General features: G+C 53.3%; 1 protein-coding gene across 2 annotated transcripts in view; it reads left to right on the forward strand.

Annotated features, from left to right (window-relative positions):
* ELAPOR1 (endosome-lysosome associated apoptosis and autophagy regulator 1) overlaps nt 1-20,160 on the forward strand; it is a 67,848-nt gene extending 47,688 nt beyond the window's left edge. For both annotated transcript variants that reach the window (XM_067531583.1, XM_067531582.1), the window contains exons 13-22: nt 836-973; nt 1,382-1,636; nt 3,644-3,817; nt 6,879-7,059; nt 14,608-14,704; nt 15,106-15,207; nt 17,281-17,407; nt 17,981-18,159; nt 18,997-19,162; nt 19,876-20,160. In XM_067531583.1, the coding sequence (XP_067387684.1) occupies nt 836-973; nt 1,382-1,636; nt 3,644-3,817; nt 6,879-7,059; nt 14,608-14,704; nt 15,106-15,207; nt 17,281-17,407; nt 17,981-18,159; nt 18,997-19,162; nt 19,876-19,944 (1,488 nt within the window). In that variant the 3' untranslated portion in view covers nt 19,945-20,160. The remainder of the gene's footprint in view (nt 1-835; nt 974-1,381; nt 1,637-3,643; nt 3,818-6,878; nt 7,060-14,607; nt 14,705-15,105; nt 15,208-17,280; nt 17,408-17,980; nt 18,160-18,996; nt 19,163-19,875) is intronic.
* The last annotated feature ends 4,635 nt before the right edge of the window (nt 20,161-24,795 follow it).

The following is a 24,795-nucleotide window of genomic DNA, read 5'->3' on the forward strand; positions in this document are numbered from 1 at the left end:
CTGCAACCCACCACTCCTATGCCTCAGTGTCCGGCGCTCGCTGTTGTGTCCCCTGCTGTCCACCAGTCTGCCAGCCAGCCCCCATCCACCTGCCATTGCCGGGTGGGCTCATGTACCCCTGCTGCTGTGTCCCCTGCCCATCCACTGCCCTGGAAGTGGCCATCATGTCACGCCCTGGCAGAGATGCTGGGTGGAACGGGCAGGGTCTGCTTTATAAGGGGCAAAGCTTCTAACCTGCCACACACACGGCGTGATCACTGCAGCCAGAGGAACGGACGAGGGCTTTCGCTGGGACCAGGGGGCGTCTTCATGTTTCATGGTTGAACTGCTCTGTGCAAAGGTTCACCCTGAACGGGTGGGGTGCGTCCCTCCTGTTTTCTGATTGGTCTCCTGAGGTGCGTGGCGTCACTTCTGCCCTCTGATTGGACGGCTGGAAGCTTTTTATGGAGAGACACTGACCAAGGAACCTCCGTCCGTGGGGAAGCAGCACTTGGGCTGAACTCGGTGGAATTCACAGGTGGTGGCTGGGCTGGGCAGGTCCCCAGCGGGTGTCTAAATGCTCCACTGACGCTGACCCGAGTGACTCGCACTCTGAATCCCAGCTTCAAAGGCTGAGCGCCCAAGTGGCTTTTGGAGACGGAAGCTGACAGCATCCGTCTCTGAAAGCTGCCCCCGCCACGCCCGGCTGTGCTGTGACTTGGGACGATTTGCGCCTTGAGGGCAGGCAGCGGGAGGGGCTCCTGGGGGTCTGGGTAATAAAACCCTGCCGGGTCGAAATGACCAGCTGCTCCAGCACCCGCTGACCAGCCCCTTTTATCTTCCCAACCCATGGCAGGGCGTGAACTCACGGACCAACACCCCAGTGGAGACCTGGAACGGCGCCAAAGGGAAACAGTCCTACACATACATCATCGAAAAGAATGCCACGATGAGCTTCACCTGGGCCTTCCAGCGGACGGCGTACCATGAAGCGGTAAGAGGGCCTGCTTGGGAGCAGTCTGTGCACAGCTCCTTGCTCCTCTCCTGTCCTGGAGATGGTCTGTCCCTGCCAGAAATGGGGATTTCCTTGAAATGAATCAATTAGCTGTGTCCCTTCGAGGGACCCAGCTTCAGTTCCTCCCTCTTCCCCCATGAGACCATGGGCAAGTCACTTAGTGTCTCCGCCTCAGCTCCCGTCTGTGTGGTGGGGACGGTAGCTCTGTCCTGCCTCCCTGGGTCACCACATCAGCGCCTGTGTGGGGCTTGGATGCTGCGGGCAGGGGGCCAGACCCAAGGTAGAGCGCAGGGAAATGTCACTGATTCCTAGCGTGCGGTCCCAGGACAATCCCCGTGTTCCTGGGGACACACTGGGGACGAGCTCACAGGGATTCCTCTGTTCCAGGGAAGAAAGTACACGAACGACATCGCCAAGCTCTACTCGATCAACGTGACCAACGTCATGGACGGGGTGGCCTCTTACTGCCGGATCTGCGCCTTGGAGTCCTCGGGCTCCTGCACCTCCTGCCCGCCTGGGAACTACATCGACCGAGCCTCCGGCGCCTGCCGCCCGTGTGCACCCAGCACTTTCCTGAAAGCCCACCAGCCCTACGGCAGCCAGGCCTGCATCCCCTGCGGCCCAGGCACAAACAGCAACAAGGTCTTGTCACCCTTCTCCTTCCTGATACTCGGGATAACATGGGGCTGGCACGCCAGGTGCTTCACCAGGTGACGAGGCCCCGCCCTGAGCAGGCTGGTGTGTGTGAGCAACCCCGGACTCCCGGTGACACCACACGGGCAGAAGGGCCGGCCTGCCTGCCTGGACCCGACTGCAGGAACAGGGCAAGGGAGAGCTCCCCTCTCTCTGTTCAGACTCGCAGTGATTGAACCTCCGGGTGGTGACCACCCACAGACCTCGCCAGCTGCCGTGTGTGGTCCCAGAACTACCTGGAGTCTCTTTCCTGCTGGGCTGAAGGGTTTGTAAAGTGTGATCCTGAACTGTGGGAAACCCGCTCTCCTGCCTGGAATGCTGGCTGCCATGCCAGGGGCGGCGTGTCCCTCAGTACGAAGGGGCAGGGTTAGGCTTGTCATGAATTCAAAGGGGATTTTTTTCTGGGGCTGCTGGACACGTAGGTTCTCTGCGGCTACCAGAAGGGCTAAGGCAGCCGGCTGCCTGGGCAGGGGCACCACGCACGGCCTGGACGTATCATTCCTGGAACGATCTGCTGGCCACGCTGCAATTGTCCTGGACCGGTTATAGATGCCTGGCCAAATTGCACTGATAAATCCAGCAATTTAAGACTTATCCGAGCGTAGAACTGACGCAACTCCCAGCCCAATTTTTTCTTTAGAATTTCCCCCTCCAGTTTTTCCTACCTTGCACTTAGCTCCTGTGACGTATGAGGTGGGTGGAATTTCGGAGCCCGTAGTGCTGAGCTGGGCTCAGAGTGACACAAGGCGAGCGCGCACGTCCCTAGATAAAACTGCTTCATTGCCACCTAAGCCGCATGGCAAGTGAGGCAACGTGTACACTATGCCCATGGCCCAGTGCTTAGTGGGGAGACTTGGGTTCAGTCCCCTGCTCTGCCGGAGGCTCCGTGCGTGACCTTGGCCTTTCTGGGCCTCAGTCTATAATAGGGGAACAATGGCCTGGCCCGGCCGTGCCGTGGTAAATAGGGTACGGATTCTGAGCTGCCCAGATAACAGTAGCAGGGGCCAGGTAAGTAGCTTAAGCAGATGGATAAATTACCTGAGACGTCCCTGTAGAAATGCCCACATCCTTCAGTGGGTCCAGGGACACTGCTGCCTCTTGCTGCGTGTGGAAATGCCCTGGAACGCCGCAACCAAGCAGGTTCCCCGTGCGGGGGCTTAGATTTGATAGGGCTTGGCTGATGCGCAGCTAAGTCGCTTAAGGCCGCTCTGACAGGAGGCTGGGTATACACAAAGCTCTGCTCTCACCCTGCTCCCTCTGCCTTCACAGTTCAGCCAAAGCTGCCGTCCCATCCTGAGCGCTCAGGGCTGCAGGCCCTGTGCCTGTGTTGATCCCACTGGGCCGGCAGCACGTCCGCACGGGCAAAGGCTGTGAGATCAGGACCTACACAGAGACACTGGATGTTTTACTAAAATATCCTTCTGAGGAAACCACAGCTGGTGGTTCCTTCCTGGTTCTGCCACTGGCCTGCTGGGTGACCGTGGGCAAGTCACCGCCCCTCCCTGTGCCTCAGTTTCCCCATCTGTAACGAGGGATCATGCCTTTGTAGAGTGCTTTGAAAAGGGTGAGTGAAGGGGGCTCAGTAAGAGCCAGCATGCCCTCATTTAATCTAGTCTATCTAGTTTGAGCTGATGGTCTCTTCTGGCTTTACAATCTCCAGGTTATTTACTATTGTTAGTACAGCTCTCTCCCTGCACAGCCACAGTTACGGCCGTGCCCTTGGAGAGGCCAGTGACTTGGACTGGCCATGGGGAATACGCAGCAGAAGCCGATGAAACTTTACAAAATAAGATCCTGTTTTCCTGCAGATGCCCCTTAGAGTAGCGACTCCCGAAAGCCTCTCTCCAGATTCCCCTCCAGCTGGGCTGGGCCTTGAGGGTGCCCGGAGTTGGCAGCAGCTGTTCAGCACACTCTGGAAGGGCTCACGCTGGCTGACTGTCACGTTCCTCCCCTCAGATCCATTCGCTGTGCTACAACGACTGCCGCTTCTCGCTGGACAAAGACGGCAGGACCCTGGATTACGAGTTCTCAGCCCTGGCCAACAGCACGTCCTTCGCTGGCGGGCCAAGTTTCACCTCCAAGGGGCTGAAATATTTCCATCACTTCAACATCAGCCTGTGTGGGAACCAGGTGAGTGCCCAGGATCCTCTGATTTATATAGTGGCATTTTGATATTTAGTGTCATCTTATCTATCCCTTTCCCTGCAGCCTGAGACGGGAGTTCTTGAGTGGTAACAGCTCGTTTAGATCTCATCATTTTTTGTGTATAGTTGGGATCGTGTTTTCCAATGTGCAGTACTATGCTGTTATCAACACTGAATTTCATCTGGCATTTTGTTGCCCAGTCACCCAGTTTGGTGAGATCCCTTTGTAACTCTTCACAGGCTGCTTTGGAGTTAACTATCTGAGTAACTTTGTATTATCTGCAGATTTTGCCACCTTTATTCCTTTTTCCAAATCTTTGATAGATACACTGCACTGATCCCAATACAAATCCTTAGGGGACAACTCTATTTAGCTCTCTCCATTGTGAAAACTGACCATTTATTCCTACCCTTTGTTTCCTAACTTTTACCCAGTTACTGATCCAGGAGAGGACCTTCCCTCTTATCCCATGAGCACTTACTTTGCCTTTGGTGAGGGACCTTGTTAGAGGCTTTCTGAAAGTCCACGTACACTATATCCATTGGATCACCCTTGTCCACGTACTTGTTGACACCCTCAAAGAATTTGAACAGATTGGCCCGGCGTGATTTCCCTCTACAATAGCCGTGTTGACTCTTCCCCAACAAATTGTATTTATCTATGTGTCTGATAATTCTGTTATTTACTCTAGCTTCAACTAATTTGCCTGATACTGGAGGTAGGCTTACTGGCATGTAATTGCAAGGGTCGCCTCTGGAGCTTTTTAAAAAAGTTATTGTTACATTAGCTATCCTACAGTTACCTGGTACAGAATTAAATACCTGGTATTTAAGCAATAGGTTACATACCTCGGTTAGTAGTTCTGCAATTTCATATGTGAGTTCCTTCAGAACTCTTGGGTGGATACCATCTGGGCCTGGTGACTTATTACTGTTTAATTTATCAATTTGTTCCAAAACCTCCTCTACTGACACCTCAATCTGGGAGAGTTCCTGAGATTTGTCACCTAAAAAAATGGCTCAGGTGTGGGAATCTTCCTCACATCCAATGCAAAGAATTCACCTAGCTTCTCCACAACAGCCTTGTCTTCCTTGAGTGTTTCTTTAGTACTTCGATCGTCCAGTGACCCCACTGATTGTGTGTCAGGCTTCCTGCTTCTGATGCACTCAAAAAAAACATTGCTGTTAGTTTTTGGAGTCTTTTGTTAGTTGCTCTTCAGATTCTTTTTTGCCCTTCCAAATTATACTTGACTTACCAGAATTTATGTTCCTTTTTATTTTCCTCAGTAGGATTTCACTTCCAATTTTTGAAGGATGCTTTTTTGCCTCTAACCACTTTTTACTTTATTGTTTAGTCAGGGTGGCACTTTTTTGGTTCTCTTACTATGTTTTTTTCTTTGGGGTATACATTTAATATGAGCTTCCATTATGGTGTTTTTAAAAAGTTCCCATGTAGCTTGCAGGCATTTCACTTTTGTGACTATTCCTTTTAATTTCCATTTAACTAGCTTCCTCATTTTTGTGTAGTTCCCCTTTTTTAAGTTAAATGCTACTGTGGTGGGCTTCTTTGGTATCCCCTTCTCCCCCCACAAGGATGTTACATTTAATTATAGTTTGATCGCTATTACTGGGCGGTTCAGATATATTTATCTTTCTGGGCCTGATCCTGTGCTCTACTTAAGACTAAATGAAGAACTGCCTCTCTCCCCTTGTGGGTTCCAGGCCTAGCTGCTCCAAGAAGCAGTCATTAATGGTATCTAGAAACTTTATCTCTGCATCCTGTCCTGAGGTGACATGTACCCAGTCAATATGGGGATTGTTGAAATCCCCCCTTATTACTGAATTTTCTATTTGGATAGCGCCTCTCATCTCCTGGAGCATTTTACAGTCACCCTCACTGTCCAGGGCAGGTGGTCGGTAATATATTCCCACTGCTATGCTCTTGTTGTTCAGTCATGACATTTCTATCCATAGAGTCTATGACACAGTTTGATTCACTTAAGATTTTTTCCTCTAGTTGTCTCTTTGACAGATAGTGCCACTCCCCCACCAACACAACCCACTCTGTCATTCCTATATATTTTGTACCTTGATATTAGTGTGTCCCATTGATTATCATTGTTCCACCAAATTTTTGGGATGCGTGTTATATGAATATCCTCATTTAATACTAGGCACACTAGTTCACCCATCTTCATATTTAAACTTCTAGCATGTGTATACAGGCACTTCTTTTTAGCTGTCTGCCATTATGTGATGAAAGTGAAGGGACTCTCATTTGACTGTTTCTCTTCAGTTCTTACCTCTACTTTATCAACTTCTATCCTCTCCTCTTTACTAGGATATTGAGAATCCTCATTAATAGATCCAGTCTCAGTTCCCCCTCCCCCCATCTTTTGGTATGAACTGAAGGTTCCCAAAGCCCTTTGCAAAATACAGACATTTAGCACCACTGAGATGCAGCCACCACTGGTGTGCAGGGGTAGTAATCGCCAGCGTGCAGCAACACAGCATGATTGATTGAGAATGAAGCAGATCTTTATTTTGTCTCCTGATGGCCAAACTCTTGTGGCCCTGTAATGAATTGTTTGGAGTGAAATTCACCCTGTACAGGGCTGGTAGGCACCATGCCAGGCACACGAGACAGGACATGTGGGCTCTCTGCAGGTGTCAATTCTCCCAGGGGCACTAGGTGGCGCCATGGACAGACACATCTTTCATTTAAAATTGGTTCGGTTCTGGGTAGCCGAGCACACAAGCGGGATGAGTTTGCTGGTCAGACCAGGTCTTAGCGAGTGGAGTTTTACCTAGAGATCTCCACAGCCCCACGTTTCCACACCGGCTGCTGCAGCCCTGGAGAGGCCCAGGACAGAAACAGGGTCTCGCAGGTCTGGGTTGAGAAGTGTTGTGGGAGCCGGACGCCTTGAATCCTGGCATCACACGTGGCTTGAGCCAGTGTGCTCTGCCCTCCCCTCCCATCCCTCTCCCCCACAAAGCAGACACTGGCGCCGGGCTGTGGCTGACTGTGCTTTGCTCCTTCGCTCCAGGGCAGGAAGATGGCCACCTGTATGGACAACGTCACCGACATCCGGGTGCCCGACAGGGAGGCAGAGTTCTCGAAATCGGTTACCTCCTACGTGTGCCAGTCCATCATCGTCCCCTCTGACGTAGTGGGCTACAAGACGGTGGTGTCCTCCCAGCCCGTGAGCCTGGCTGACCGCTTCGTAGGTACGTGCCGCTTCCCCCGGGCCAAGGCCTTTCTGGGCATGAGCCTGCCCTGTCCTGCACCTCGGCCCAGCAGGGTGACCTGCAGCCACTGCTGTGGGTGGAGAAATGAGGCTGGGTGGCAGGTTGCACTGGGGTCAGTGACCCACTCGGCAGGGGAGGATTGTGCTCGCAGCCTCTGTGCTAGGCCCGGCGTCTGGAAGCCGACCTCCTGCTCTGTTCCGCTGAGAGGCACGTTCTAGGTATAAGGCTGCGGACCCGCTGCTGCTGTTTCGAGGAGTGTCCCTGCGGGTGCCCCATTCTAGGTTCACTTGAACTCTAAGAGCAGAGATTTTCGGTAGCAGCGTCCATTCGGCCTGCATATGTGCCCTTCCTGCCTCCTGCGCTATATAGCGCTGTGTGACACAACCACCCTCGGTTGCTTCCCAGCCTTTTCTTATTAGGATAGCGGCTGTTGCTCGTCCACCTATTTTTTCCTTTATTTTTGCACCTCGGAGGACTGGAAACCCAGGAAGAGTGTGCCCAGTTTCCCCAGGTTTAAACGTTGCCTTTCATGCCGAGAGGCTATCCCGGTCAGTGACAGACATTCCTGCCGTGTACGCTGTCTTGGCAGTCATGTGTTCGTCACAAGTGTCATTTCTGCCTCAAGCTGAGCTCAAGGGCCAGAAAGAACCGGGAACTAAAACCGCGTCTCCTTATAGTGAAGCTCTGATCCCAGCCCAGAGACTCCCCTTGTACCAGGGTCCCCGACCAGGCCAACCACATCAGCTTCCTTGGCATGACGTTCCCCTAGAGCTTCGAAGAGGAAATTGCTGCAATCCTCCCAAAAAGTCTCTAGGCAGCGGGTTTCAAGTTCCCTGGGTGGAGAATCTGCCACAAAGTGACCGTCCTTGACCAGATCATCCACCTTGATACCCTCCGATCTCCGGCTTGGTACGCATGAGGCTGCAGGCTCCTCAGGTACCATCAGCACCAGCAAGCCGAAGGACTCTAAGAGTTCAGGCTCTAGAAAATCAGTACCGTTGAGCGAACAGAGTGGTAGAGAGACGACCAGCTCTTCTGAGCCAGTACTGGCAGAGTCCCCGAGTGCCTCGGTACCTAATACTTCGACTCTGCAAAAGACCTGACCAACACCTGCTGGTCATTCATCAGAGCACATGAGACTTCTGGTACCATTGGCATCTTCTGGCACAGCCGCCTCTGCATATCTCATTTCACTGGTACTACTCACTCTCCCGGTACCACGGGAGTTTCATTTTTCTAGGGACTCGGTTGTTTCAGAAACGCCTGAATCTCCCCTGCTTAGCACCGACATATTCCGGGTACCAACCACCTCTCATTCCTCAGAGATGCACATGATACCTATGGAGTCTCCCCTTCCATGACGGCTCTGCCCAGCGATGAAAAGGAAGGCAACGATAGGGATTTTTCATCAGTCTCCCACATCTCTGTCCAAGGCTTTCCTTTCCACTATCAAGGAGCCTAACATCCTGAGACCTCTACGGAACTCGCTTACCCTCGTGAGAGACGAGCCGCACCCAGATGATCCGGGCACCCTTGGGTGCCCCCTTCCATGCTGGGACCCTTGAGCAGCTTATCGTCAGCAATTTTCAAGGGTTCCTAGTGCTTCTCGCCAGGAGAAGAGAAGACAGTTCCCACCAGCTTCTCTTTGTAGGGCTCCTGATCCACAAGAGGAGACCTTTGAGGAACAGGAAGCGAGACTGGACAAAGATTAATCCTTACGAACAACATTTCTTCACCCTCCCCCGACGAAGCTGTCGTGCCTCCTCCACCATCCCTGGCTGATGATTTTAAACAGTTTCAGGACCTTATTAAAAGGGTAGCAGGCTCCTTGTAAATCCCGCTAGAGGAGGTTAAGAAGTCACAGCATAAGCTACTTGACATCCTGCACATCACCTCATCTGCCTGCGTCGCACTACCCATTAATGCGGCCTTGGTGGACCCAACAAAAATAACACGGCATAACCCAGCCATGATACCACCCACCGGTAAGAGAGTGGACACAAAATACTATGTTCCCTCCAAGGACTCAGCCTTTTAATTTTCACATCCATCCCCAAACTCCCTCGTGGTTGATGCCGTGAATGAAGGTGGCAGCCAGCACTACACTAAATCGATGCTATGTGACAGAGATTTTAAGTGTCTTGATTTATTTGGCCGTAAATCATATTCATCGGCTATCTCTCAATTTAGGATCACCAGTTACCAGGCCCTCATGGTGAAGCATAGCCATACTAATTGCTCCAAGTTAAATGCCTTTATTGAGCATCTTCCAATGGACCAGTGGGAGTAATTTCAGGTGGTCATTGCTGAGGGCCAACTGCTTGCAAGCACATCCCTACAGGCTTCTCTGGACACCGCTGACATAGGCGCTTGTTCCATCTCCATGATGGTGGTCATGAGGAGGGCTTCCTGGCTTCAGCTCTTGGGTTTTCTGATGGAAGTCCAAACTACTGTCAGTGACCTTCCATGAGAAAATTGACAAATCCCTCCACACCTTAAAAGACCCCAGAGCCATCTTGTGCTCTCTGGGAATTTACACCCCTGCACAAAAAAGAAGGTTCAGTAAGTCCCAGACGGCGCGGAGATGTCGGCCTACCCAATTTCCCACCTGCCAGAGGCATTATGAACCCCAGCACAAGATTCCTCGCAGGCATTGAGTGCACAACCCACAGCCTCTACACATCAGCACTGATGGGATGGCCGATGGCCCGAGTTACCACTCCCATTCTTATCTGCCATGACAATCCGCGCGTCCACCTTGCTCGTTTTCATCAGAGCTGGGAGCAGATCACTGCGGACAAATGGGTGTTGGAAGTTATTTCAACGGGATGCTCTGTCCGTTTTATCTCCCTCCCAGTGGTGTATGGAGGGTCTCCGGTGCCCGGGGGCCAAGCCTACATTTGTTCTCCTCCCGGGCCCCATGCCCCTGCGCAGGGCAGAAGGGGTCCCGGTGCCATCCTCCAGCTGCCCCGGGGAGGGGGGGTCTGTACCTGTGGAGGGAGGGGGGCAGCATGAGGTGCAGGGGGGGCTCAAATGCAGGCTTGGCTTCTCCGCTCCCCCCCCCTGCACTTACCTGGTGCATAGCGCCCTCCTCTCCCACTGCAGCCTGGCGCCAGCTTGGATGGGGCGGCCTCATCCACCCGGCCTGGGGAAGGGGCTGGGCCGGCCCTTCACAATGCATGGGGCGGAGGGGTTGAGGGGCTCCCCTCAGAGCCTCCTGTGCCCCCCGCTCCCACCTGTCGCGAAGGGCCAGCCTGGCGCGCCCTCCCTGCCCCCCCCCCACACTTACCTGCCGCTCCAGCCCCACAGTCTGATGCTGAGGGAACTAGGTTTGTTTAGCCTGCAGAAGAGAAGAATGAGGGAGGATTTGATAGCAGCCTTTAACTACCTGAAAGGGGGTTCCAGGGAGTATGGGGCTAGGCTGTTCTCAGTGGTAGTAGACAGAACAAGGAGCAGTGGTCTCAAGTTGCAGGGCGGGAGGTCTAGGTTGGACATTAGGAAAACGTTTTTCACTAGGCGGGTGGTGAAGCACTGGGATGGGTTACCTAGGGAGGTGGTGTAATCTCCATCTTTAGAGGTTTTTAAGCTGCGGCTTGACAAAGCCCTGGCTGGGATGATTTAGCTGAGGTTAGTCCTGCTTTGAGCAGGGGGTTGGACTAGATGACCTCCTGAGGTCCCTTCCAACTCTAATCTTCTATGATTGTATGATTGTAACATCTGGAGTTCACAGGAGCCTGCCTCGATGGAGTAACAGCCAAAGCATCCCTCCCCTCACACAGGTTCAATGCCTTGGTCAATTTAGTCTCTACAGTCCCAGTCAGCCCTCAGACATCGGCCAGGACCTGTCTCCAGCTCCTGGGACACATGGTGGCAGGCACCTTTGTAATAAATAGTGCAAGATTTCACATGCGCTGCCTTCAAGGGTGGCTCAGAGCTGTCTGCTCACCAAGAGAACGAGGCTTAAACTATTCTCGATGCCCTGAGTAGTCACAAAGTCCCTTGAATAGTGGAAGAACCCCCACAATGTTTGCGCAGGGGTCCCCTTTGCTCAACCACCCCCATTATCAGCAATAACAATGGACGCATCCCTATTGAGATGGGGAGCCTGTCTGGACAGCCACACTATTCAAGGCAGGTGGTCTCCTCTCTAGTCCACATCAACTTGCTGGAACTCAGAGCAGTCAGAAATGCCTGTATTCATTTCCTCCCACTGATCAGGGGCAAACTCATACAGATCATGATGGACACCATGTCATGTATGTTTTACTGAAAGCAGCATCAAGGGGGAGTGAGTACTCCACCGCCTGTTTCTGCACTGGGTTCTTCCACAGGTAGATCTGTTCATCATAGCTAAGAACAAGAAATGCTCCCAGTTCTTCTCCAGATCTGGGTCACCCCTCTCTGGGAGATGCCTTTCTCTTCCATGGGGACAGAGGTCTCTTGGATGCATTTTCACCAGTTCCCCCAATATCCCCCAAGGTGCTGATCAAGATAAAGAAGGAAAAAGCCAAGGTTATTCTCGTAGTTCCCAAGTGGCCAAGACAAACATGATTTCCTTACCTCACTCAGCTCACTGTTTGTCAACCAATCTCTCTCCAGCCGGTTCCTCATCTCCTCTCTCAGGATGCCGGTCAAATTCATTTCCCGTATCTCCGGGTTCTCCGGCTTAAGGCACGGCTGATTAGATGGTGCATGGGGTTAGAAACAATCTGTACTGAGGACGTAAAGACTGCTGTTCCATAGCAGGAAACAAACTGCTCATGTCACATGGATTAAAACACTGGTGTTACTCAAAGCACATTTTGCCTGCATCCTCTCTGCTATCATTTGTACTAGATTACATCCTAGAGCTCAAAAGGTCAGGCTTATCTTTAAGATCCATGAAGGCACACCTTGCAGCTGCTCTGGCCTTCCGTCATACGATGGAGGGGTTTTCTGGTTTTGCCCATCCCACAACAGGAAGATTCATCAAATCTTCCCACAAATCAAATTTCCCACACCAGCATGAGACCTCAGCTTTGTACTTAGGTGTCTAACTAGACCTCCCTTCCAACCCAGAGCTGCCTGCTCCCTTCTATACCTGTCTCTGAAAACTGCCTTCTAGCAGCCAATACTTCTACTTGAAGAGTGGGGGTAATTGGGGCTCTGAAGGCATTACCCTCTCCCCTTACAGTCTTTTTGAAGGACAAGGTCACGCTACGCCCACATTCCAAGTTCCTACTGAAAATATCTTCAGACTTTCACATAAACGTACTCATCCACCTTCGTTTTCTTTTCTAACCTGTTACCTGCACCCTCTAGGACACACCATCTTTACCCTTCCATGATTTCGAGGCGTAAGCAGGTTAATTTAGGCATCTCCACCCCTTCCCAGTTCCAAGTGATCCGGACAAAAGGCACCTACCCACACCCAGTTCCTAGGAATCAGGATTTAATCTTCTGCGGGTTTGCTGGGCCAGTGAAGGAGCCTTACACAATAATAGCCTCAACCTCTGTTTATTAACAGTTACCAAAACAGAATACACACGCTAAGCATATGATGCTCATCACTCCCACTAAGGCAGATGAACTTTTCCTGGTGGCTGGACATGATCAGGTTGTCCGGGGCTCCAGCTTCTGGATTGATGGTTGGCAGGGTGTTGAGGTCTGGCAGCTCTCATCTTGGGCTGTGTCCTGGAGTTAAGTTCCAGAGAACTTCCTTTTGGACTCCAGGTTATATAGCTAAACTTGAGTCCTGCTTAGCTATTCCTTAACCAATCATTTTAAACTGAAGTACTACAAAACAGTATTTTTCACCAACTAGCCCATTACGAAACTTTTTTTTAACCAATCATACTCCACCACCTTAGTTAATTTACATCTTGCAAAATTAGTTATGCAACAGACAGAAGCAATTAAAGACTCAGGCAGAGGCCATACAGATAAACAGCAGAGAAGTAGGGACCATAAAGGCAAAACAGTAAAGAAGTGTAGATTTCACAATCACACCTGTTGATAAGTGGTTCCTTGCCAGACAGAATGTTATCAGACGAAGTTTTCTTTAAACATCTTAAGATCTGTTTCTTTACCTGGTGGTGGTGAGTACTCTGAGGACAGGCCTGCCTTCTTAACAGCCTGGGGTTACATTGTTTCGATGGAATGTGAGGATGTGACTCTGCTGCTTAGCTCTTGGCTGCTGCTTGCTAAAAAGGCCTCAGACCTTACCAAACCACAGGGGGGCAAAAGAGATGCGTCATGACACACACTCGGTGCCAGGAGGGCACTAGCCTTTTATTTAGGTCGGACTAAGCCCTTCAGGAAATCGCCCAGATTATTTCTCTCCATTGCGGACAGAATGAAGGAACCCCCAGTCTCCAAGCAAAGAGTCTCTAGATGAATTTTGAGCTGCGTTACCTACTCCTAACGTCTTCAGCCTCCCTCCCGAGTGCAAACTCACTCCACAAGATCCCTGTCCACTTCCACAGCCTTCCTCAAGAGCGTTCCGGTCACAGAAACGCAGGGAGGCGCGACTTGTTCATCCCTTCGCTGTACATTACACAGTCACTCACAACTCAGCGATCGGTGTCGTCTTTGGTTTCCTGTTTTTTCCTCATCCGAGACTCGACTCTGAAGCCCACCCCGCCCCAAGGGACACAGCTGCAGAGTGCCCTAGGGTGGAGCAGCCATAGGGCGCTACTGAAGAAGAGACGGTTACTCGCTGTGTGCTGTAACTGTAGGTCTTCAAGATGTGTCCCTATGGCTGCTCCACTGGCCGCCCTCCTCCTCGCTGCCCTGGGGTTCTTTGCAGTGGGCTCTGTGGCAGAGAAGGAACTGAGCAGCCCACGCTGCGCTACACAGCCCCAGTGCAGGGCATGAGGTGGAGAGGGCGCGTGTGCGGGCCAAACGGACACTGCTACCCAAAATCTCTGATCTGGGGCGTGTGGGGCACAGGTGCACCTAAAGCGGGGCACCTCTAGAGGGACACATCTGGAAGAACCACAGTTACAGCCCAGGGTGAGTGAGCTCCTCTGGCTCGGCAGCGTCAGAGCCAGAAAACGCTCAGCCCCCGCAGGGCAGAAGGAGCAAGGAGCTCCCGTCCCTCCTCCTTCCTCCCCGTGCCTGCATGCAGAGATTGGGCACGCAGCACCCACCAGCCTGTACCTGGGGCTCGAGGGGCGGGCTCCTGCACTGCCAGCAGCATGGGGTGGCTCCTGCTGCCTCTGAGAACCTGGCACCCCTGGTGCTGTGTGACGGGCATCGCTGCGGGTAGGGGGTTGCAGCGGTTTTACTGGGGCAGAGCGTCACCTGCAGAGGGTGGTCCTGGCGCTCACGCACCAGTCTGGCATGGCTCACTGGTCCAGGGCGCGTGCGCAGGGGAGGCAGGCAGAGATACCAGCCCTCTGCTTGCACCCTGCGCATCTCTCTCTTCCGCTGCCGGGAGCCCGTCCTGCTGCCCTGCGGCCCACCGTGCATGGCCAAGGTGAGCGCTGGGAGCAGGGCAGGAGCCGCTTGACGCTAGGATCCTCGTCGGCTTGGGTGTCATTTCAGGTGTGACGACAGAAACGACCCTGGACAACATCACCTCCCCGCCAGAGCTCTTTGCCCCCGAGAACGTGGGAGTGCCCGATGTGATCTTCTTCTACAGGTAACGGGGCCATCAAATGTAGGGAGGCAGGCACCAGTTCACTTGCGTCTGGGTGCCCTGGTCCCATGCACACCATTGCCCAGCGCGTCTCCCAGTCACAGAGAGCTGCGGCCAGTTCCACCCGGCGCCTTTGCCAGGCCCTCAGAGCGCAGTCTAGGAGCTCTCTTTCCCCATCCAAGAGAGCGACAGTCGTCTCCACGGTCCACTTGGGCTAGTGCCCAGGCCTGGGGGGTTTGGGTGCGAGGATCTTGCTTCCCACCCCTGCCTTGTGCCCTGGTTCGTAGGCCAGGTCCAATCAGGACCTGCCTTGTGAGTTCTTGGAGCTGCGTGGCGGGACCACGCTGAGCGTTAGGACTAGATCAGAAGCCGTGCTAAGCGCGGTGCGTTTGCCTAACCTGCAGGTCCAATGATGTGACCCAGTCCTGCAGCTCTGGGCGGGCCACGGCCATCCGCCTGCGATGTGACCTCCTGAAGACAGGCTCCGGAGCCCTGTCTGTGCCAAGGTAAGCACCTGTGCTTCGGGCCCGCGCCTCTCTCTGGAGGGCTCACAGGCTCAGTCCGGGAGGCAGAACAGCTCAGAGAGGAGTAGCGTGCTGGAGGGGCTCCTATGCTCCCCGGCTGGACCTGTTTGCTGCAGAGTGTATTGATTGGTTAGGGTGCCCAGAGCGTTCCCAGTGATGGCTTGCAGTGGCAGCTTGCCAGCTGGTGGAGAGCGATGTCCAACAGGCAGGTGTCTAGACAGACAGCTGCTCCTGCCCTCAGCCTGCGGTCTGAGACCTTTCTGAAAAGCCCGCAGGAGCACTGCTCCCGGTCGTGTAGCCCCACACGTGGGAGCCCTGGTGTAGCCGAGGTGCCGGTACTTCAGCCACTGTGCGGCATACAGACCCGCTCTGGGCTGGCCCCTGGAGCCTTTCCTGCACTAGCGCCGCCCCGGCGGGGAGGAATCTGTCTTGCTAGTGGTGGAAAATATCTGAGAAAACCAGCTGGCAGCACAACCGCTTGGCTCAAGGTGAAGTGCTGCGTGCTGGGAGCTGCAGTCACGGGGCTTCCCCCTCTCCTCATGCTGACACTGAGCTTCAAGCCATGGATAGATGCATCCCCCAGCCTGGATCCCAGCCGCCTTTGCTGCAGGGTGTTGCTTAAGGAGAATCCCTTTGCAAGGGAGGGGAAGGGCCAGGCTGGGATTGCAGACATAGGAGGGCGTGGAAGGGACTTTCCTCACCCTGCACAGGACAGCCAGCCATGCCCGTAGGAAGGAGGAAGCAGGTTCCTTCCCTGGCCCCCTGTGCAGCGTCTGGCAGAGACTGGCCCTGTTCCCGCAGTCCTCAGCCAAGCTCCCCTGCACTCTGCTACGGCAGGGCTGGCCCTCTGCCTTCCCTCAGGGCCTGACCTGTGCTTGTCAGTGTCCTGGCCCCGGCTGGTAACCTTCCCTTGTCCTCTGGCACCACCCATGCCTGCTGCACACCGTGCCACATCTTACTCCGGTCCCTTCACCAGCAGTGCCGGTGCTAGTCCACTGGGGGCCTTAAGCAGGAATGTTTTTGCCCCCACAACACATGCTAATAGTTAATTGGGGCCCCTGGAGTTGCTCGGGACCCAAAGCAATTGCTTCATCTGCTTATGCGTAGCGCCGGCTCTGCAAACCGGAATCAGTGTTTCCAGCCCAGCTCCTGGATAATGTGCAGTGTCTCTTGCATGCTGGGCCCAGAGCTCTCAGTTCCTCTCCAAACCTGCCGCTCTGGGATCTCGCGGCGCGTAGAAGCAGCTGCATTTTCACAGGTGGCAGCTGAGTTTGGGTGGCCAAACTGAGAGCCTGGGGCCTGTTTCTCAGGAGGCCTGAGCACGTCTCCCGTTGGCGTCTGCTGGAGTTGTGGGTACTCGGCACCTGCCTGGGCACTTGGAAATAGAGCCAGCCAAACGCAGTGGCCGCTCCTGGAGATGTGGGCGCTGTTTCCCAGGCCAGCTGACTGGATGCGCACAAGAATTTGGGAGGCTGTTTCTGTGCTGGGCTCTTTAACTAAACTAGAGCCGGCTTTGCAGAATGTGGCCCAGCCTGTCCCAGTCTGCTGTCGCAGCAGGGAGCTTCGCCCATGGCTCGGCCCACTTCCGCAGGGGACTGTGATGGGTAGAGGCTGTTCCTCTCTGCACGTGGTCCTGCACACCGGCTCCCTGGATGAGTGCGTCTGAGCTGCTGACTCAAGGGAGGGTCTACAGTGAGTTATCTCCATGGGGCCAGCCCAGCCATAGGCTAGTGAGCCAGGGTCTTGCCTGCCTTGCGTATAAGCGACGTGCCAAGGACACAAGGCTGCATTGTGCCCTCAGCCAGCCAGGTGCATCGCCAGGCTGTGAGCGTGATGGTAGAAAGTGGCCTGCAGAATCTGTGTCGCTGGGGATGATGCACAAGCTGGAGAGAGCCCAGCCTGGCTGCCAGGCCCCAGGATGAGTCTGCAGGGTTTGCACACAAAGCAAGTCCCCGCCCCAGTGAGCCTGCAGCCCTGCCCGGGAGGGAGGAGCGGCTTTGGAGCTGGCGCCTGCTGGCGAAGTGGTAAGCATCATTTCCTCACCTCTCCTGATAGCAAATGCCCTGATGGGACGTGTGACGGGTGCACATTCCACTTCCTGTGGGAGACCCCCGAAGCCTGCCCCCTCTGTTCCACATATGACTACCACGCCATCGTCAGCGCCTGCGTCACAGGGATTCAGGTAGGGTCTCAATGCGATGGCGCCGCGTCTCCACGGGCTGTGGGCTGGGAGAGGTGTGTCCAGCTGGCTGGAGAAGCGAATGGTTGGTAACTGAGCTAACACGAGTGGAAGCACCAGCCATGCTGTTCCCAGGTGCAGCCGTGCCCTCGTCCACACTGTCTGTACCGCAGCATTGCAGAGACACCTGTTCCATGGTGCCCTAAAGCAATGGCTTCTGGGAGAGTCCAGCAGGTCTTCAGAGAACCTAGCAGGTTTGTAGCAGAGGCCAGGCTCCCATAATGCCATGGGAAATTCCCACACGCCCCTGGGAATCAGTGCCATTTCCCAGCCCTTGTATCCAAGTGGCGGCAGGGAGAACGTGGAGCTGTTGAGTGGCGGTGGGCAGTGGTCTAGCGGGACCTGAAAGGAGCGGAGAGCAAGCCCAGCACTAATGGAAGTGCTGCATCCCTTGCCCCAGAAGCAGGGGGCTCCCTTCAGCAAGATGCTGAGCAGGTGAGGGCTTGGCTGCACCCCCAGACTCCTGGGACGTTGCCTGGGACTGAGGGGAGGCCTTGGCTGCTTTGCCCTCTGCAGAGAACCACGTACGTGTGGCGGGAGCCGAAGCTGTGCGCCGGGGGTGTCCCGCTCCCAGAGCAGAAAGTCAGCATCTGCAAAACCATGGATTTCTGGCTCAAGGTGGGCATCTCGGCCGGGACCTGCGCGGCCATCCTGCTGACTGTCATGACCTGCTACTTCTGGAAGAAAAACCAAAAGTGAGTAGCTGCCTCCCTGGCACAGGGGCTGCCTGCTGGGCATTTCCCCTGGGGTTAGTCCTGGCTACCAGGGAGAAATGTCCCCTGCTGGCCAGCACCTCCTGCAGCAACTGACTTCTCTGGAGGTGTCCCATCCAGTTGACTGCCCCTGCGTACCTTGGGCAAGCTGATGGCTCGGGGTGGCCCAGCCAGAATGGTCGCTCAGCGTGCCCGTCCGTGGCCGGGAGAGGAAAGCTTTGCCCTGGCGTAACTATCGCTAGAACTGCCTGGTTGTTGCAGTATCCAGGGAGGTCACACGGCTTGATAGAGAATGATCACCATCCCTGCTAGGTCAGTCTGCTGGGACAGCCCCACTTGCTCCGGGCTGGATACAAATCCCGGCCATTGTCGGTCTCGCTGGACACCTCCCCCTCCCATCAAGCCCACACAATCACTCCCTCACTGCTGGATCCGCCCCCGTGCCAAGTCTCCTGGGCTCCGGCTGCTGCCACCTCCCAATGCCCATGAATGGTAGCTCCTGGAGCCAGGGGAACCGAAATACTGCACGTCCCAGGCGCTCGCGCAAATTAAACCTCGGCACCCCACCCCCGGTCGCTGCGGACAAGGGCAGCCAGGAGCCATCCTTAACCAGAGCTGCCATGCAGGGCGGCGGCCCGCCTGCCCCCAGGGAGATCAGTGTCTGCAGACCCCATTTTTACTGAACCCCAGATCTTTTTACCACCTCGCACCCTCTGACAATCAGGGCCTGACAGTATGCAGATCCCTTTGTATTTAGCTCTGCTGGTGCCCGTCTCAAAGGGCCACATGCCACACCCTGTGCTTTTCCTTTCCCTGAAGGTTGGAATATAAATACTCCAAGCTGGTGATGAACGCTACTTCCAAGGACAGTGAGCTGCCAGCCGCTGACAGCTGTGCCATCATGGAGGGGGAGGATGTGGAAGATGATCTGATATTCACCAGCAAAAAATCTCTCTTTGGCAAGATAAAGTCCTTCACTTCCAAGGTGGGTGCCCGTCACCATTTCTAAGAGCCCCTTGCTTCTCACCCCAGGCAACCTAGTGAAATGCGGGCAGGGCCCAGCTTCCCCCTCTGTCCTGTGGGGCAAGTTGTTTCCACCCACACAGCTTGGCTCACAAAGGCTACGGAAGTGAAAAGCAGGATTGTGACCCCCTGGTCTCCTCACACGCTCCCCAAGGCTGCAGGGAAGAAGGGAGGAGGAATGGGATGTAGCGGAGGAGGCAGGGGAAGCCTCTGCCTGGGGAGATGCGTGCAGAGCTGGAGCTGACATGCTGCCGTGATGCTTTTGCAGATAGGTGCGGTCGATGAGAGAAAGGTACTCAAGCCTCGTGCACAGGGCCGTGGCTGTTCTCCTGCCGCAGTCTCGCTGTCTGTGCATGTACAAGCTGATGAGATCAGTTCTGTTTAAACCAGGGTTTTCAGCGTAGGGGTGTGACCCCAGGGGGCATGAACGGATGCCAGGTGGTTGCAACCACCCTGCCCTTCCCAGATTGCTATTGTGGACAGGGATCACCTTTGTGTTCTGTGTTTGTACAGCCCCTAGCGCTGCAGGGTCCTGCTCCAGGACTGGGCTCCCAGGCACTGTGGGAATACAAGTCATAATTGCTAAATGAGAGGGGATCCTTGGTCTTGGGGCAGCACAGAGCAAGTTGTGCTGGCCTGAGCCTATTGACAGCCGCTCTCTGTTGCTGTTTCCAGAGGACATCGGACGGGTTCGATTCTGTCCCGCTGAAGACCTCCTCGGGCAGCACAGACATGGACCTCTAGGGGAGCCTCCAGCCGCCCGCCCCGATGCCTTTGCTGCAGGGTACCTCGCCGCCACTCCTTGGTGAACCCTGCACCCTGACAACTCCTTGTGGCCTTATCAGATACACTTTTAACTTGAGCTGTTTATTGCTTTTTTAAACAAACAAACAAACAAACAAACAAACTCTGAAATTAACATTCCCTCCAAAAGATATTGCCAAATATAGGTGTGTTTTTAAGTGACATATTTGCCTGTTTCCTGTGTTCCCGATTCTGGGTAGGCTGACCCCACATCTCTGTCTTTCCACATGGTCCGTGTCTCGCCGAATGACTTTGTCCAAACTCAGTCACACTGGTTTGTGCTTTCCCTTGTCTAAGAGCCCAGAAATTGACCGGGTTACCCCACTGCATGCAAGCTAGGGAGCCCCGCTGTTAGTCACAGCCTGCTTAGGACCTCGCTCACGCCCAGCACTGCGGCAGAGGATGATGGATTAACGCAGAGGTCTAATTCTCACAAGACCCCGCCAGCAGCTACATTAACCTGCTGGAGACAGGAGTTCACTCTAAACCACAGAGGCAGTGCCTGGAGGGAGCTGATTTGATGGGTCCCTTTGGCAGGGATGCAAGGGGCTTGGAAAGAACAAGAAAGCAGGTTCCTTTCTTTTCCTTTTCCAACTCTGGGCCCTCTCATTATGATTTCCAGCAGAGAAAGGCTGACGCTGCAGCCAGGTTCCAACACCCAAAGTTTGGCCGTGTTCAGACACAGGGCTTCAGTTCAGTTAAATGTCGCGAGCAGTAAAGAGACAGGCCGGGCTGGTGTCAGCACAAAAGGGATTCTTTATCGAGGCTGCAGGGCACAGACAGAGCCTGTGGTTCTCTCTGGCTGTTTAGCTCTGTCACTCTGCTGCCCCGGGGCATCACGCAGTCTCCAGAAGTCCTGGCATTGACTCACTGTAGAGCCGGTTGTGGGACAGATGCCAGCTGAAATCGAGATCTGCTGAGTGTCCATAACGGCTCCGAGAGGTGCAGAGCTCTTGCCTTGCCTTTTTCTGATGAAGGTGCAGAGTGTTCCTGATTCTCCTAGTGGTTATTGGTGATTATTGATTTCCAATGAAAGAGCTGGGGGATTGTAGGGTCCTAGTCCCAGAATCAAGCACAACAGAATCCAGGTTATCAAGTTCAACATCTGGTTGGGAGCCCTGGTTTAAAGAAGGACGACACACAGTGAGGGCAAAGCGAAGCTTTAACCACTTCCATTAGCACAATTCGTAAAGATACAAATGCTCCAGACCACACACAGATACCGCAGCATTGCCGAGTTACTGTTAGCTTTTGTACCATTCCGTGCATAGCCTCCCCCTTCCTTGGGGACCTAGGGGTAGGAGTCAAAGGTCCAGCCCTGCCCGTGGCGTGCCAAACAAGTCTGGGCTGGATCGCTTGACCGACAACGGCCTTTCTTAGCTGGCAGTCTGGCCTGTTATAGGGCCTAGGGGCTGCCATGAACATTCATTCAAATGCCCAGCCTCCCTTGTCTGTATCTAACTCCCTCACCCTGATCCGACAGGTGCCCTTAGCCTATAGGTTAGTATATTAATGAGTCTGGCTTAGTCCCATATACATCAGGTTGTTGTCAAGGCAAGTTTGCGGTTTGCCAACATTTTGTCCTAAAATACCCAAGCCTAGTTCAGCGTTACTGAGGGTACGTGGCGCAAACATCCTCTTGAAATGCGCTTTTCCCAGTTCCCCAAAACTTGGGGGTCTGTTGGGCCATTTGTGTGTGCTCGAAGTCTCATGCTAACGGCTTCAAATGCATCCCCAGAGGAAGAGGCCTGCTTGTTCCTTGCATCACTGCTGAGTGACATCGAATGCTAAAGCTAGCTCTGGGCTGCGAGAGCAAGAGTCACAGAGACAACGATGCGTTTAAAACAGCAGCTGGTCCCAGCTGAGCTGCCTGGGCCATCGCACCCTGGAGGACAGACCGGGCTCATCTCTGCTGTGTCACCCCCCAGAGCCAGTGACGCTCTGCAAGGGATGGATTTCACCCAGGTGTCGCAGCTCCCTCGCGCTAAACCTGCTCTGTGCTTTATTCTCAGGGTGAAATTCTCCCCAGGGCTGTACCTGTGGCACTAGGTGGTTGCCACTCAGGAAAATATGCCGTGCATTTGATCACAGGCGGAAAAAACGTCCCTAAGCTTGTGTCCAATAGCAAATCTCCCCCTTGGTAAGAGAAAATGTAGAACCAATGCTCAGTAGAGAGCTACAACCACAACTCCTCCCCCTGTGTGTAAAGGGCACTGAGCTGTTCCCCCACAGAGCCCTGCCATGCTAAAAACGAAATACTCCAGGACAGCTTGGAACCAAGCCAGTGTGTGACAGTACCAAGGAAAGCACATGTGCTAGTGAGGGGCAGCGTGCAAAGATTGCAGCAGAACTGGGCGTTATCCGAAAGCAGAACATCCTCAGCAAAATATTCCCCCTTAGGTTCATTTCTTGCTCTCTCTAGCGACTTATGCCCAAGACAGGACAGCCCTGCATATGCCAACCCTTCTGAGCCATGGTACAGCCAGGTGAGCACAGTTCTTAATTGTGCCCCCCAGTTTCTGCTCAAGATGGGGGGTGGTTGGCAACGCCCTTCTGGCTTAGCAGATCTAATGCAGCTCCTGGATGCCTCTGCGGGGGCTAGGAAGAAGCTAAAGCACTTTTGAAAGAAGTTTCACTTAACCCTGTTTGTCCTTTTGTATTGCAGTCGTGCCAAGGAGCCCCGTACCAGGGGCTGTACAAACCGTGTTAGGGAAGCAGTTTACCAACTAGGGTGAGCCAGGGATTCTGATTATTTAGTACTGTAAAGCACGAAGGATTCTTTCTCCAAGAATCAGGCAGCACAGACAATACTGAAAAGGTTTATTCACAATACCGGGAAGTCTGATAAATCAGCTTCAACTTCATGGTGTTACAGTGGTCAGTTATATACGCTTTCTTATCGATTACATAGTACGTTTAAATTCTTTGTCTATTCACTTACAAATACAGACATTGTCCCATCCAGAGAGAACAACAGTGATAATGGTCGTTACATACATGCAGAGACACTTTAATCACTCTACTTACATCAAGGATGCTGGGGCTATACTCGAGGTGGGGTGGAGGAAAAAGGGGGGTCCTTACAGATAGGTGGCAGATGAGACAGAAATTCTAAAAGCAAATGTGCTGTTCTCATTGCAATTAGATCACTAAGAGGACATCTGGCTTCCTGAGCCATCGGATGCTTACACTAGCCACTGTCCTTGAGGCTCAGGTATTTTCATTAACCATTTAAATGAGTTTCAACCTATAACTTGTTAGCTGAAAACAACCTCACGCCTTACAGTGCACGTGCAACAAAAGCAGGACTGTGGGCCAGCTCTGGAATTCCACAACAGAGCCGTGGCTGCCCTGACTTTTATGATGAGGATGCGGTCCTCAGAGACTACGTGTCCCAGCATACAATACTCCAGCCCACTGACGATGAGGTGGAGTGTGACATGCTGAAACCTGTAGTCTCTGTAGGCCTCATACTCAAGATAAAAGCAGGTGCAGTCAGCTCCCTTTCATACCAGTTAGGGGCTTGATCTACCAACACCTCAGTCTGCTCTTATGCTGGTGATCTCCGTGATACCAGAGGTTACTCTAGTCTTACACCAGTCTGGATTTCAGTGGAGTTACACTCATGTAAAACCGCAGCAGTAACTCAAGCCCTAAGTGTGGAATGTAACAAGCTGCCGGTAAATTGGGTAAAGCAGCGGCAACGTTACTCAGTGTGTGAATGATTAAAATATTAAACCTGCATGCATGTGTTCTTCTATCCTCCAGGCCATGTGCACCACCACTCAGTGCCATGGGCCCAAAATTCTTACCAGCAACAGTTGCTCCCTTCATGGGTCTCCTTGCAGCTCACTGCCATTGATTTAGGATGGCCTGGCTCTTTCTGATCTGTTTGCAGAGCGCCTTACACAGTGGCCTTCCAGTGCATGACTGGGATTCCTACGCCCTACGGTTGCAATAGAAATAAGCTCTCACCACAGGCAGGGACTATTGCTAACATACAGACCAGGTCCTGCAATGGTCTGAGCACTTGTGTTCTTGGTGTCCACTAACGTTATGTCTCATCGGACAAGTTGATGCCGCTTCCAGTGCATTGGTGATGGTTTTCCGATCACCTGTCTCGATTCATGTTTCAGGTTAGAATAATTTCAGTTTGAAGCACTAAATGGAAGGAAAATAAAGGGTCTGATTCTCCTTTCCCTTTATATCAGTTTAACTCCATTGACTGTACTCCCCCGTTCTCTAGTGCAAGCGCAGCGTCCCATTTAAAACAGGGCTTTCTTCTGAACCATCAGCCACGCACCACTGGATGTGTTTAAACAAGAATCCCTGTCAGAGAAGCAAGCTTTATAGAGAGATCATTTGTTCTTTTTGCTTTCTCCACACCCTTTCTCCAGAGGCTGAGGCAGCATTAATTGCCACTTTAGTCAGCTCTACCACCGGGCACAGGACCAGGTGACCTACTCTCTATATTCCTTTGAAGTCATAGCGCTGAGCTCACTCAGCCAGCCTTGCTTTGTGCAGATGCAGACACGTCGTGGTTCCTTGCCAACCGTTGCCAAAGTAACTATGTTCATCGTTAACTGTGCCATCATCTTCCTAATTCACCCTCTGACCTACTGGGGAGAGAAAAGAGGCTGGGTTGCCTCAAGCAGAAGAATTGCAACTAACACAAACATTGAGGTTCCCCTCTGCGTGTCAAACAGTTAGACCCACTGATTAGCATACCCTTCGTCTGCTGTGACTGCAGGCTAGGAAGCTGGTGGACGGTCCCCGATTACAGATTTAGAC

This window comes from Emydura macquarii, unplaced genomic scaffold, assembly GCF_026122565.2.
Source record: "Emydura macquarii macquarii isolate MOO-44397 ecotype Brisbane River unplaced genomic scaffold, CSIRO-AGI_Emac_v2 contig_3220, whole genome shotgun sequence".
Classification (NCBI taxonomy): domain Eukaryota; kingdom Metazoa; phylum Chordata; order Testudines; family Chelidae; genus Emydura; species Emydura macquarii.